Source organism: Schistocerca cancellata, chromosome 5 (genome assembly GCF_023864275.1).
Source record: "Schistocerca cancellata isolate TAMUIC-IGC-003103 chromosome 5, iqSchCanc2.1, whole genome shotgun sequence".
Classification (NCBI taxonomy): Eukaryota; Metazoa; Arthropoda; class Insecta; order Orthoptera; family Acrididae; genus Schistocerca; species Schistocerca cancellata.
The window spans coordinates 207420832-207436584 of NC_064630.1; the positions used below are offsets into that span (position 1 = coordinate 207420832).

General features: G+C 38.2%; 1 protein-coding gene across 1 annotated transcript in view; it reads left to right on the top strand.

Annotated features, from left to right (window-relative positions):
• The first annotated feature begins 2382 nt into the window (after positions 1-2382).
• The window catches only part of LOC126187820 (isoleucine--tRNA ligase, mitochondrial), a 106658-nt gene continuing 93287 nt past the window's right edge, over positions 2383-15753 (top strand). The window contains exons 1-2 of the mRNA XM_049929112.1: positions 2383-2659; positions 12727-12849. Of these exons, the coding sequence (XP_049785069.1) occupies positions 2450-2659; positions 12727-12849 (333 nt within the window). The 5' untranslated portion in view covers positions 2383-2449. The remainder of the gene's footprint in view (positions 2660-12726; positions 12850-15753) is intronic.

The following is a 15753-nucleotide window of genomic DNA, read 5'->3' on the forward strand; positions in this document are numbered from 1 at the left end:
TCACTTTCTTCTGAGGCAGCCATATAGTATTCCTCATCCTCATAATTGCTGTCATGAGACGTTTCCAACTCTCCTTCTGATTCTGGTTCATCTTCCCCAACATTCTTGACACTTCTTCTTGGTTCAATGTGGAGCTTTTCCATCTGCCTGGTTATTTGTCTCAGTGTTTCTTTCCCGTAGCATAGCTCCCAAAGCAGACTTTTTACAGATTCATCCATTTTTTCTTCAATACCAACAGGATTTGAGTTCACTCCTTTGTTAGGCAGCAGATTCAGTATTTCCTGGTGACATAGTGGAATAATACCCATTTTTCTTAAACCACTCTCCACTCTCCACATCTTTCACTCAGCTCTTCAATGAGTTTCTTCAACATAGGTGGAAAGTGTATCTTAGACCAGAGAGCCTCAGCTACCCTGGTTTCTCCACATTTGGAGGAAATGACCCACTCTTCACCTGGTAGATCATTTTTTGAAATTCTTTACAATCCTGCCCTTGCTTGTCCAAATATCCTTTAACAAGGTCATGCAAATACATGTACGTTAATGGAAAACCCCATTCTCTGAGAAGAATGATTTTATTTGAAAATGCAAAATGTTTAAATAGCATTGTATGTTTGTGTTATTAGATAATTTAATTATAGTATAGGACACTTGGCCTAGTTGGATTCTACCTAAACATGGTATCTACAATGTTGATACTGGTACTGTAATTATCTACAGTAACTGTTTAATAACTTAGAATGAAACTGGTACTTTACTGTACTTCAGCGCAGCAAATTACTAGGACCTACGTTTCAAAACAGACTCTTCCACAGAACTCAAAATTGTCTGCCCACTGTGAGAGTTTTGATGGATGTTTTTGCATTTTCGATATATTTTCATCTTGTCTATGTGATACTTTTCTGGAGCAGCACGCAAAGTTAATTTTCCGCTTTTTACTTCATTCACAGCTTTAACTAAATCAGCATCATTGTACTGATTCGACGGTTTTGTCCCAGGGGTCATCTTGTAATTTAGGCATCTTTTCTAGCCAAAACAATTAAAAACATAGAATTCGCAGAATTTAGGTTCAATGGAGTGAAATGATACATGTGCCACTTCACCCCAGGCAAGACGATTTCTTTTTAAAGTTTTAAAGAAACCTTTTTTTAAATGTGTAATAACAATAGAAAGTTAATGATCTTAGATGTATTCCTCATCTTTAACAAGAACTTCAGCTTTATTCAAATGCAGGATATGTGTTAGTTGAGTAAAGTTTCCAGTACTTTAGGGGGAAAAAAAGCACAATATATGAAACTTCCTGGCAGATTAAAACTGTGTGCCCGACCGAGACTCGAACTCGGGACCTTTGCCTTTCGCGGGCAAGTGCTCTACCGACTGAGCTACTTTAGCACGACTCACGCCCGGTACTCACAGCTTTACTTCTGCCAGTACCTCGTCTCCTACCTTCCAAACTTTACAGAAGCTCTCCTGCGAGCTTCGGTAGCTCAGTCGGTAGAGCACTTGCCCGCTAAAGGCAAAGGTCCTGAGTTCGAGTCTCGGTCGGGCACACAGTTTTAATCTGCCAGGAAGTTTCATATCAGCGCACACTCTGCTGCAGAGTGAAAATCTCATTCAAGCACAATATAACCTGTCAGAGTAAATAACACAACTGAGCAGCAAAATTGGCGGGAAAAAACAGTAGACTGTCTCAGCTTTAGAATAGACCTAAATGGTCAGAGAAACATCATTGTTGCCAACATTTAATTTGTATTGCTAATACAGAGTTATAACAAAAGTTGTATTTTGTCTCAGTGCACCCCATTATATCACTTCATCACAGATTACGGTACGTATTTTCGTTTCTGCATGAGACTGCAATATAGTACTTTATACGGTTCGAGACGATAAAATGATTGTGCTTTTCGTGACGTGTATCTGCTCCAAAAATTGTGGCTAAATTTATGCAAAATTTAGTGTTTATGAATTAAAATATAGCTACAAATACGTAAGAATATGATTTCGGTTCACGTTGCACAAGCCAGAGTCTTCAGGCTGTAATGTCGTACCAGTCATGTGAAATGCAAGTCTTATCGTACATTTTAAAAACAAGCTGTGCTATTCTGTAATAACAGATTTTATTATTGGGGTATCGCGTGTGCACGAGAACGATTCACTAATATAGACAAGATTAGAATGATTCCATTATTATGAAACGCCAAAAAATTACATTGTGTGTAAAACTGGGTATAATTAATGCGTATGCAACTGAAGTTGGTGATTTCTGTACAATATCGGTCCAAACGTCGAGTATCACAATATATCAAAGATGAAAATACAGGCCAAGGGGGTTTAATGTTCTTGAAACTCTTTGGTATAAATGTGTATGTGTCTTTCTTTCAAAGACTTTGCCAAGTGTAATTCAAATCCAAATGTAAATATTTTGGTTTTGTGATGTGCTATGCATCAAAATGACTGGATTTAATTACTTAGTGAGGAGGCCAGCGCATTATCGTTGTTTCAAGAAGTTGAACCGTTACAGTTCTTCAGATACAAGCGTCAAACACGAAGGAAAGGCTGTTAGAAAGAAGTATTCGGACACAGTGAACCTTCCTAACACAAAGTTTCCAGCAAGGATAGAAGGCAGAAAAAGAGCTGAGCGTGACAGGTTTATTTACGAAGTACGATACATATTGCCTTATAAGCGTTAAAAAGAGGCTTATTGTTAGCTATATACTTCAAATGTTTCTCAGTTATTCTTGCTTGAAGCAACAGCCATGGTGTAATGTTCGTACCGGTGAATTCTTCCTTCGTCTAGACTCACCTGAAAATGTTGTATCCGTATTGCGCACTTCATTATTTTTCTGTTATATTTGCGTCAATTAGGCTAGACTACAAAAGACATTATGTAGATACGCCTAAAGTCATGTTTCATGTTATCACATGGAACATGTTTCGTAAGAAGACAAACTGTGTCGTTTGTTTGGAATTGCAGCTGTTGGTAATTGCACTTGACATGTTAAAAGATGCTGAACAGCATTTATCTTAGTTGTGGGTGGCCCGGGAATGTCACGGTGGGAATAAATCATTTGCTCGCACTACATTTGATTTTCAGTCAACGGAAATTGTGACTTGCTACCCAATTACAGAACATTTCACTACCATAAATGAATAATGCATCGAATATTATGATGGCGACTACATGCTTCTTTAATTTCAAAATACTAATAAAGGGCGGAGAATTTGAATGTTCAAAGCAATTATTATATTATTAATTTAAAATACTAATGAGGGACAGTGAATTTGAACACCCACCAGAAGATGGTATGTTTTTATTTTCACCACTGTGCTTGTATTTATACTGGATAGGACTTTGTGATATTTTTGTGTTGGTTTTCCCCGTTTGCTGAACTGCAATGTAGCTTTGAGTGTGAATAGTTATTTAACTGCAATATTCAAAAGGAAAGAACAGAATGATGCCTAATAAATGCAATTTACTTCTCTTTAATTGTTTTCGTATGACTGGTTTGATTCCCACCTCTGCATCTTCAGTCAGCATCACACGTTCTTTAAAACTAATAAACTACTGGCCCAATTTCTGTAGTTGTTGTCAAGGAAAGGGAGACTTATATAGATTTAGTACAGTGAATAATCTTGGCTTATTCCTTTTGTCAGTCACGATATCTTTTTTTTATTGGGTTTAATATTACATTGCATTACATTATTGTACAGACAATTTAACTTTCTGGGATTCTTACATTTTGCTGCCATAGTTGTGGATGGAATTAAGGAAGTGTTTGCAAGTTACCGATATGATGCAGATATAAATGTTAGTCTTCACTACTGGTCAGTTTGTTACTTCAACCAGATTTTCTGCTTTCACGTGCATTGACTTTGCCAATTCACAACCAAATTGTGACCTTCCACTGTATCCTAGCCTGGGCTGCACTACAGATCAATATGTCACCACAACTAAGATTTCAGAGTTGGGCCAATATCACACTTTAACTGATAATTCCAGATACTATAACATGATAAAAAATATCACTGAAGCATTAAAACTGTGTTTAAAAATGTGATAATGGCCCACCAGTGATAATATTTAGATCATAATCTTCATTAGATACAAGTTTTTTTTCCAAGTGATTGTCATTTGGTAGGGTGATCTGTGGTAAATTTGAACTGCTTACAGGTGTAGTTTGTATTTCACATAACTGACCATGGTTAATTTGTGCATTAGCTTGCTGGCTCTACAGTATATTCAGTTTAGGATCCTCTTACAGCCATTTCTCATCCATGTAAAGTCCTAGGTGTCTACTGGTAGTTGTTTATTTTGGAAACATTTCATGTAATGGATGTTCCCAAAGTTTCCCATTCAGTACCAAAGATGCAATTTTGTGCCGAATTTCTTCTAATTTGTTCCAGCTCACCATTGGCATGCTCTCATAATATCACACTACCAATATATCACATGTATTTTTAGCGATTTCTTTCATTCCTTTGTCCTTATCGATTTTTAAGGAGGTTACCAGACCTCAGAAACATGTTCCACATATTGTTCTTTATGAGCACACTTTTGCGATCTGCACGATAGTTTTGTGCAGTCTGTTCTATCATGTGACCTTTACAATAATCTGTGAAGCATTGATACTATGTTGTGGTAATCAAGAATATGCCAAGAATCCATAGTGGTGGTGGTGTGGGGCGGGGGGGGGGGGGGGGGGCAGTTAGTTTCATAGAGCTTAGAGAATGATGGAATTGGTCACACACTTCATCCTGGCTCCTCTATGATTGGTGGAAGTCGACTGACTTCACACTGCTCTGGAGTGTTTACACTCATTGCCAACCTTAGCTGTGTAACACTATTGTGTGCCGTAACAATAAATAACCGTTGAGAATATAGTGTCGATCCATTGTGGTGTTGTGCATAGTGGTTTTTAATATTATTTAACAAAAATATGAGCTAAGATGCTGTAGCTGGTGCTTTTAACGACTTAACCAACATCCATGTCAATTCTGCCATGAGCTGCCTGCTCTGGGAGAAGTTGGGGCTTGTCTCAGTAGCCAATGTGCTAAGAGCAGATTGCAAGCTTCCACTCGTAGTACCCACTGCTCAGGGGCCAAGTAAAAGCTTGTGATCAGTAGTTGTGGTATTTCACAAGATATGGCTCTGTGTACTCTTGCTACTAGCCAGTATCCATTACCTACTGTAGTTTTCTTCAGACTGATACTGAACTGATACATATGCCTGTTAGGCAGAGAAGTTACACACCATCTACAGAATAATGATACAGGTCCAAGGCTGTTATGTCAGTGAGATTCTGAAATTAGTAGTAAGAAAAAGGTAACTGGATAATGAGCAAATTCAGTTTCAAGAAAAACTTCTGTCTCCTTTTTTGAAGCTGAAGTAACTGACAGTTATAGATTCACATAACTGTGCACCATTACTTTTTGTTGACAACAACTTAAGTGGATCTGATACCCGGTTAACATATGCCATCACGGCACTAGAAGCAAACAGGATTTTAATATGGCAAGGCAGAGACTAACAAAGACTAGAAACTCGCATGAAATAACATGTTAAAATTTTTCAAGTAACTTCTAGGTCACTGACCTTATATTTCTAAAGTTAATATTTACACCTATGATTTACTGTTGGAATACCTGCTCTGCAAGATAGCAGAGCTTTTTGAAATAAACACTATTTAACATGGGTTTTTAATACTATTGATACTGAAGTAAACTGAATTTTTAAGGGTCTTCCTGTAGGGAAAACCACTGCTGACAACTGTGTGTTTAATAGCCATGCAAATATTCTCCTCTGAATGGTCAGTGTTTTCTTATTTTTTCCTGATTCATTCAGTCTTCGCGTAACACTTATTTTGAAATGCTCAGCTGCCACTGACTGTTTCAATTCATGATGCAGGTCTTCTGTTTTTAATTACCTACGTTCTGCAATTTCTCCAGTTTTAAGCTATAGTCTACAAGCAGTAAATTATGATCAGAGTATACATCTGCCCATGGAAATGTTTGCAGTTCAAATTGTGTTTTACCAAAACATAATCTATCCAAAGTCTTCTTGTATCTGCAGGTCTCTTTCCATGTGTACAACCTTCATTCACAAATCTTTTTTTAAAAAAAAGTGCTTGAATTAATTAAATTGTTATGTATGGGTCTGACATTCTACTAGGTTTAAAACGTATTATGTATAGGCCTAACATTATATTAGGTTGCTTGCCCTTTCATTTCTTTACCAACGTCCATGTTCTCCCATTGTTTTTCCGTTCCCTTATTTTTCCTGCTGTTGAATTGTAGTTCCCAGACCACGGTTAAATTTTTGTCTCTACTAATGAATTGAATATTTTTTTTTAATGACATCATACATTATTTAGTCTCATCATAATATGCAAAGCTAGTAGGCATATACACTTGTACTACTGTGGTTGTTATTGGCTTTGTGTCTGTGGTGGCTATGATAATGTGTTGACTCTGCAGGTAATAGGTCACCTGCAGTTCTATTTTTTATTCGTTATTGGTCCTACTCCTGTGTTATCCCTATTTGATTTTGCATTGATAACGTTATATTCGTCTGACCAGAAATCTTAGCCATCCTGTCTCTGCTCTTCACTACGTCCCACTATATTTAACTTCAACATATCCATTCCTCTTGCAAAAGTTCTGTAATCCACCTGAATGGTTAAGAATCTGATGTTCCACTCTTACAGCCTATAGAAAACCAGATTTATTTTTTCTGGTGGAAACTTCTTACCAAGCAGTTCTCACCTGGATATCAGAACAGAGGACTTTTTTTTACCTCCAGAGTATTTTATCCCAGAGGATGTGTAATCATTAAGCCACACAGCAGAGTTGCATGCCCTCAGGAAATATAATGGATTCAGTTTCTCTTTGCTTTCAGATGTTCAAAGTAACAATATAGCAAGATCATGTGGACTAAGGTTACAAGTTCAGATCAGCCAGTCATCCACTATGTTGCTATTGCAGGTACTGAAAAGGCTGTTAGATATACACAAACACCTTTCTCTAAATACCAAAAAAATATATGTTTAGTGGGAGATCTGCTAAATCACACACACATACACACACAGATATCTGGTTTGATGCAGCTTCTTCATATCCCAGTAACTACTGTATGATTTTGACCCTCCATGCTGCCTTCCAATACCAAATTGGTGATTCCTTGACGCCTCAGAGCATGTCTTACCAACCGATCCCTTCATCTACTCAAGTTGTGCCGCAAATTTCTCTTCTCCCCAATTCTATTCAATACCTCCTCATTAGTTGTGTGGTCAACTCATCTAATCTTCAGCATTTTTTTGTGGCACCACATTTTGAAAGCTTCTGTTCTCTTTTTGTCTAAACTATTTATCATTCATGTTTCACTTCCATACATGGCAACACTCCACACAAATACTTTCAGAAAAAACTTCCTGACGTTTCAATCTATACTCTATGTTAACAAATTTCTCTTCTTGAGAAGTGCTTTCCTTGCCATTACCAGTCTACATTTTATATCCTCTACAATTCGACCATCATCAGTTATTTTGCTCCCCAAATAGCAAAACTCATTTACTACTTTAAGTGTCTCATTTCCTAATCTAATTCCCTCAGCATCACCCAATTTAATTCGACTACATTCCATTATCCTTGTTTTGCTTTTGTTGATGTTCATTTTATATCCTCCTTTCAAGACACTGTCTATTCCGTTCAGCTGCTCTTCCAGGTCCTATGCTCTCTCTGACAGAATTACAATGTCATCAGTGAATCTCAAAATTTTTATTTCTTCTCCATGGATTTTAATTCCTACTCCGAATTTTTCTTTTGTTTCCTTTACTACTTGCTTAATATAATAGATTGAATAACATTGGGGAGAGGCTACAACCCTGTCTCACTCCCTTCTCAACCACTGCTTCCCTTCTTCCCTTTCATGACCCTCGACTCTTATAATTGCTATATGGTTTCTGTACAAATTGTAAATAAATTGTAAATAGCCTTTCGCTCCCCGTATTTTACCCCTGCCACTTTCAGAATTTGAAAGAGAGCATTCCAGTCAACACTGTCAAAAGCTTTCTCTAAGTCTGCAAACGCTAGAAACATAGGTTTGCCTTTCCTTAATCTATCTTCTAAGATAAGTTTTAGGGTCAGTATTGCCCCATGTGGTCCAACATTTCTACGGAATCCAAACTGATCTTCCCCGAGGTTGGCTTCTACCAGTTTTTCCATTCGTGTGTAAAGAATTCATGTTAGTATTTTGCAGCCGTGGCTTATTAAACTGATAGTTTGGTAATTTTCACATCTGTCAACACCTGCTTTCTTTTGGATTGGAATTATTATATTCTTCTTGAAGTCTGAGTGTACTTCGACTGTCTCATACATCTTGTTCGCCAGATGGTAGAGTTTTGTCAGGGCTGGCTCTCCCAAGGCTATCAGTAGTTCTAATGGAATGTTGTCTACTCCCGGGGCCTTGTTTCAACTTACATCTTTCACTGCTCTGTCAAACTCTTCATGCAGTATCATATCTCCCATTTCATCTTCATTTACATGCTCTTCCATTTCCATAATATTGTCCTCAAGTACACTCATGCTCATAAATCTAAGGATAATTGCAGAATGTGGTGCCACACAACGTGGCACTACACAAAACTGGTGCGAATTGCATAGGCACATAGGGAACACACACACCACAGATCTGCAAGTCCACAGTGTTAGTGATAAATTGAGAAAACCGTACTGAAACACATGTGGTACAAAAAGCCATTGTTTCCTGCACATGTACCCCGACATCAATATGGGATATGATCACCAAGCACACGTACACAGGCCGCACAACAGGTTGGCATACTTTGGATCAGGTGACTGAGCAGCTGCTGGGGTATAGCCTCCCATTCTTGCACCAGTACCTGTTGGATCTCCTGAAGTGTCCTAGGGGTTTGAAGACATGCAGCAGTATGTCGACCGACAGCATCCCCGATGTGCTCGATGGGGTTTAGGTCTGGAGAACAGGCAGGCCACTCCATTCACCTGATATCTTCTGTCTCAAGGTATTCCTCCATGATGGCAGCTTGATGGGGCTGTGCATTATCATCCACCAGGGGGAAGGTGGGACCCACTGCACCCCTGAAAACGCAGACATACTGGTGCAATGATGACGTCCCATTAAATCAGACCTGTTACAGTTCCTCTGTCAAAGACATGCAGGGTTGTACGTGCACCAATCATAATCCCACCCCACACTATCAAACCATGGCCTCCATACAGAGCACTTTCAACGACATTAAGTGGTTGGTATCTGGTTCCTGGTTCATGCCAGATGAAAACTCGGCGTGAATCACTGTTCAGAGTATACCTGAACTCGTCCGTGAACATAACCTGGGACCAATGTTCCAAATACCATGTACTGTGTCGATACCAGGCTTTGCGGGCTCTCCTGTGTCCAGGGGTCAGTGGAATGCACCTTGCAGGTCTCCAGGGAAATAAACCATGTCTGTTCAGTTGTCAGTAGACTGTGTGTCTGGAGACGACTGTTCTAGTGGCTGTGGTAAGGTCCCGAGCAAGGCTACCTGCAGTACTCCGTGGCCGTCTGCAGGCACTGATAGTGAGATATCGGTCTTCTTGTACACTGCGGGCGTCCCATACTGTAGCTCCTGGACATGTTTCCTGTCTGCTGGAATCGTTGCCGTAATCTTGAGATCACACTTTGTGGCACACAGAGGGCCCATTCTACGACCTGCTGTTTTTGACCAGCCTCCAGTTGCCCTAGTATTCTACCCCTCATAACGTCATCAATATGTGTTCTTTGAGCCATTTTCAACACACAGTCACCATTAGCACGTCTGAAAACATCTGCACACTTACTCGCTGCACCGTACTCTGACATGTACCAACACACCTCTGCATATGTCGACTGCTGCCAGCACCACTGCGCGACAACCACAGGTCAAATGCACCGCATGGTCATACCCGAGGTGATTTAAACCCGCAAACCGCCCACCAGAATGTTGTGTCACAATGTATCAACATTATCCTTAATTCATGAGCATGAGTGTACATCGCCCTTGTACAGATCATCTATGTAATCCTTCCACCTATCTCCTTTCCCTTCTTTGCTTAGAACTGGGTTTCCAACTGAGCTCTTGATATTCATACAAGTGGTTCTCTTTTCTCCAAGGTCTATTTAATTTGCCTGTAGGCAGTATCTGTCTTACTCCTAGTGTTATATGCCTCTACATCCTTACATTTGCCCTCTAGCCATCCCTGTCGATCTCATTTTTGAGACATCAGTATTCCTTTTTGCCTGCATCATTTACTGCATTTTTATATTTTCTCCTTTCATCAGTTAAATTCAATATTTCTTCTGTTACCCTAGGATATCTATTAGCCCTTGTCTTTTTACGCAGCCTCTGCTGCCTTCACTATTTCATCTCTCAAAGCTACCCATTCTTGATCTACTGTATTTCTTTCCCCCATTCTTGTCAATTGTTCCCAAATCCTCTCCCTGAAACACTCTACAACCTCTGGTTCTTTCAGTTTATCCAGGTCCCATCTCCTCAAATTCCCACCTTTTTGCAGTTTCTTCAGTTTTAATCTACAGTTCATAACCAATAGATTGTGGTCAGAGTCCACATCTGGCCCTGGAAAAGTCTTACAATTTAAAACCTGGTTCCTAAATCCCTGTCTTACCATTATATAATCTATCTGAAACCTTCCAGTATCTCCAGGCCTCTCCCATGTATACAACCTTCTTTCATGATTCTTGAACCAAATGTTAGCTATGATTAAGTTATGCTCTATGCTAAATTCTGCCAGGCAGCTTCCTCTTTCATTCCTTACCCCCATTCCACATTCACTTACTATGTTTCCTTCTCTTCCTTTTCCTACTATCGAATTCCAGTCACCCATGACCATTAAATTTTCCTCTCCCTTCACTATCTGAATAATTCCTTTTATCTCATCATACATTTCATCAATCTCTTCGTCATCTGCGGTGGGCTTCGTGTCTGTCTTGGCCACAATAATACATTCACTACGCTGTTTGTACTAGCTTACCTGCACTCCTATTTTTTTAAATTCATTGTTAAACCTACTCCTGCATTACCCCTATTTGATTTTGTATTTATAACCCTGTAGTCACCTGACCAGAAGTCATGTTCCTCCTGCCACCGAACTTCACTAATTCCCACTGTATGTAACTTTAACCTATCCATTTCCCATTTTAAATGTTCTAACCTACCTGCCCGATTAAGGGATCTGACATTCCACGCTCCGATCCGTAGAACGCCAGTTTTCTTTCTCCTGATAACGACATCCTCTTGAGTAGTCCTTGCCCAGAGATCCAAATGGGGGACTATTTTACCTCCGGAGTATTTTACCCAAGAGGACGCCATCGTCATTTAACCACACAGTAAAGCTGTATGCCGTAGGGAAAAATTATGGCTGTAGTTTCCCCTTGCTTTCATCCGTTCACAGTACCAGCACAGCAAGGTCATTTTGGTTAGTGTTATATATACACATGAAAACTCCACATATTTGGAGACCTGGGTAGTAAGTATAGATAGGCAACAATTATTTTAAGAGGAAAAAAACAAACAAACTAGAATTAATTGTGAAACTGGTCAATTTTTATATTGCTGGAAGGCAAATGTGTATATCTTAGATTGTTGATAGAAGCAACATGGCATTTTTGATCACAGAATTGCAACAGCGTAAGGAGCACACCCAGTGTGCTCAAGTTTCATCAGGTTTAAGGAGATATCCCCTGTACTACAATCATTGCTGTTATTTTTAAGGGCAGGGTGTTTATAAATTAGGTATACAAAAGTAATCTTTAATTGTGAAAAAGGTAAATAACTTACAGAATTGTGTGATACAGCACTGAATGTTGTATACATTTAGGTTTTATTTCCGTGTAACACTATTAGTTCCCAATGTTCCCACCAGGTGGGCAAGCGTGAGTAAGTTATTCCAACAGTTGTCATGGAGTCATATAACAGTGCAGAATGAGCACAGTGTTATTTATGCTTTCACAAATCCAAATCTACTACTACGCTCCAGAAACAGTTCAGGACTAAAAATAACAAGCCACCACCTCAAAGACAAGCTGTTATTTGTGAAATTGTTTCACTGAAACTGGACGTACATCTCATAGCATGCTGCATTTGGGACATTAGGATCGGTCAGCACTCTCCAACGATTGTACCAGTTAGTAACAGTTTGTCTTTGAGGTGGCAACTTGCAATATTTAGTCCAAAATTGTCTCTGAACAGTAGCACTGTTGTACAACTCCATGATGACTGTTGGAATAATTCATTTGCACATGCCACCTATCAGGGATGTTAGGAATTAACAGTGTTAGGTGGGAATAAAACCTGAAGATATATTGCTTTCACTGCTGTATCAAACATTTTTGTGTTATTTACCATTTTCACACTTAAAGGGTACTTTTGTACAAGTAACTTAATAAACCTTATATTCCGCACCTGTCTCAAATTATAGATAGATACATAGATAATGAGAATGTATATTTTGGTTATTCTGCTGTGTTGACAATTCCATTCTTCTACAGAAAATTTTGGCAACTAGATGAATAATCAAATATTGTGTTGAACAATGAAAATGTTATCTCAGCTATGCAGCTGATAGTATAAACTGTTTTAGGTACTATCTTTTTGAAGATGACCAGTGTTCTGTATCATCTTTGTTCATCATACTCATAATATATGGTTTTATTTAGAAATGCAGATTCTCCTCATTATATTCATGGCAAAGAGAACACACTGAGGATCCAGAATTCATACTGCATGATGGCCCTCCATATGCCAATGGAAAACCACATATGGGACATGCCATTAACAAGGTGGGGATATTAAGTGTGAAAGAGAAAATATTTACTTATCATTGTAGCAAAAGTATTTTAAGGCTAATTAAATCAGGTGAAATAATTTATTTATAAAATACTTAAATTAATTAAATGTAAAGCAACTGAAAGTATTGCTTGATTTTACTTGCATTACAATAAGCAGACATGTAGAACAGTCTCTTCCAAAATAAATGCTACTTTATTGTTAACTTAATTGTCATTGTATTTATTTACTTCCTTGACCTCTAACAAGCATGTAACTATATTTTTGTAACAGCATAGCTGTTAAATGTCAAACTAATGTTTCTCACTTTGTAGAGTAAACATATTTGAAAATTAAACAGTGGAAAGTCCATATTGGGATATCAACAACTTTTCATATTATTGTAGATATATGAAAATTATTTGTGTGTACAACATCAAAAGTTATTGTAAAATGTTTAGGATAGTGGTCCCTTTTTTGTGGAAAGTAAAAAGTCATGAAACAAAAAAATGGTTGTTGAGAATTACACTTCAGTAGTATTCAGACCAAATTACATTAACAAAATATAATCGAGGTTAAATTAAAACTCACTGTGTTTATGGGGGGCAGTTTTTAAGTATAATTGTATGAATAGGATTAAAAATAGTGTGTTTGTTAATGTTAGCACTAACATTATATACATATTCTGTAAACTCACTTGTTCCACATCTTTTTGATAAACAAATTGTTCAAATGTTCTATGGTACATGTAACTGTCTAACTCTCATTTTTCAAAAGACTTCAACCTTTCACTCATGTAATTTGTAGCCCTTGTTAGGCAGACAACCAAATTACAATCATGATTATTTCATTAGCACTCTTTTTCATTGTGCTTTAGTATTTTGTTGTGTGATACCTTTCTTTTATTTTCATCATTGCTTCTTTGAAGTACAGATTGACTACGTACCTGTCTTTACCCTTTGTAATCCAAGCTTTTCGTTTTTCTTCTTCCACTCGTATTATTCCCTCTTGGTTCTTGTACATATTGTATATTATCCATCTCTCCCTATAGATTACCCATATTTTTCTTAGAATTTCGAACATCTTTCAAAATTTTACATTGTTGAACACTTTTTCCAGGTTGACAAATCCTATGAACATGTCTTATTTTTCTTTGGTCTTGCTTCCATTGTCGACTGCAACATCAGATTTGCCTCTCTGGTGCCTTTACCTTTCCTAAAACCAAACTGATCGTCATCTAACACTTCCTCAATTTTCTGTTCCATTCTTCTGTGTATTATTCTTGTCAGCTATTTTAATGCTTGAGCTGTTAACCTGACTGTGCGATAATTCTTGCACCTGTCAGCTCTTGGAGTCTTCGGAACTGTGTGGATGATATTTTTCCGAAAGTCAGACGATACATCGCCAGTCTTGTACATTCTACCCACCAATGTGAATAGTCATTTTGTTGCTACTTCCCTCAATGATTTTAGAAATTCAGATGAACTTTTATCTATCACTTCTCCCTTATTTGATCTTAAGTCCTCCAAAGTGCAGTGTATTGTCATGTTGTGGCCTGCACTTAAAGGAAGACATATGTTGCCGATGACAAAAGAGGTCCTGACTATTATTCATTTATTGAGAATCATACACTGCATTTTATGTTGCACTCTTCCAATACATATTGCATTTGTGTAAGAACAGACTAATTATAAGTGTAAAAATAATGGCAAGAAATAAATAGCTAAGGGCTCATAAATACTTGAGTCATACGTGGAGGAGAGAGTATACAGTCCTTGAATATACAGTGCAAGGAAAATGGTGTAGTTGGTGTGATTTGACCCAGGACAGGCATATTATTGGTTTCACCCAACATATTATTTAATCATCCTAAATCATGGTGTGAGGTTGGAACTGTGGCAGGTCACGGAAAGCACTCAGTTCTCCGTCATCTATACAGAAATCAAGAATAACTGGTAGCTACAAAAAGCTGAAGAACTGCAAAAATTATCTGATGACTGTGACCTACAAAACTTCTATGCAGGTGTGAAGGAGATATATCACCCAATTCAATCCTCATCTAGAACACTGAAGACTGCTAGCAGTTCCATCATTTTAACTGAGAATGAAAACTTAGGGTGTTGGAAGGAACATTACTCTGTGCTCCTAAACTGTGCCTTCAATGTTCTATATAATGTCTCTCAGCAACCCCAGCTATCATGGATGGTGCTTCCACCCACATACGGAGACTTTATCAAAACACTAAATCAGTCGAGACCAAGAAAGACTCATGATCCTGACAACATTCCTCTGGAACAGATACAAAGTAGAGCTACACCCTTCAAGATTAGACTTTTTATACTGATCCTATTAATTTGGGAAACTCGAGAAGTACCTGATGACTGGAAGAATGCTACTATCAGCACTATCTCTAAGAAAGGTGACCGTAATGTGTGTGGGAACTACCATCGTATATTGCTGTTGTCAGTTGCAGGTAAAATTCTCTCAAGAATTCTATTAAATAGGTTCCAAGATAAGATTTTGGCAGAATCTCGGTGTGATTTCCAAACCTCCAGAGGCATGACAGATATGATATTTTGTGCTAGACAGCTCCATGAAAAATGCAGAGAGCAACAGTAGTACCTATATTTAGTTTGTATGTCCTTGAAAAATCCTTTGATTCAGTGCCTAGATCTGCCATGTGGAAGGTAATGGACACTTTGGATGTCCTGAGCACTATGTGGATATGGTTCAAGATCTACTTGATTTCGTGTCTGGGCAAGTTCTTCGTGGTAACACTGCACTGGGTTTGTTTCCAGTCAGTCAGGATTTGAAACAACACTGCATGCTTGCTCCAACCCTCTTTTCTCTGTTCATGGCTACCATGCTGTATTAGTCATCTGCAAACAACCCAGGCATGATGATTAAATTTCGTTTTT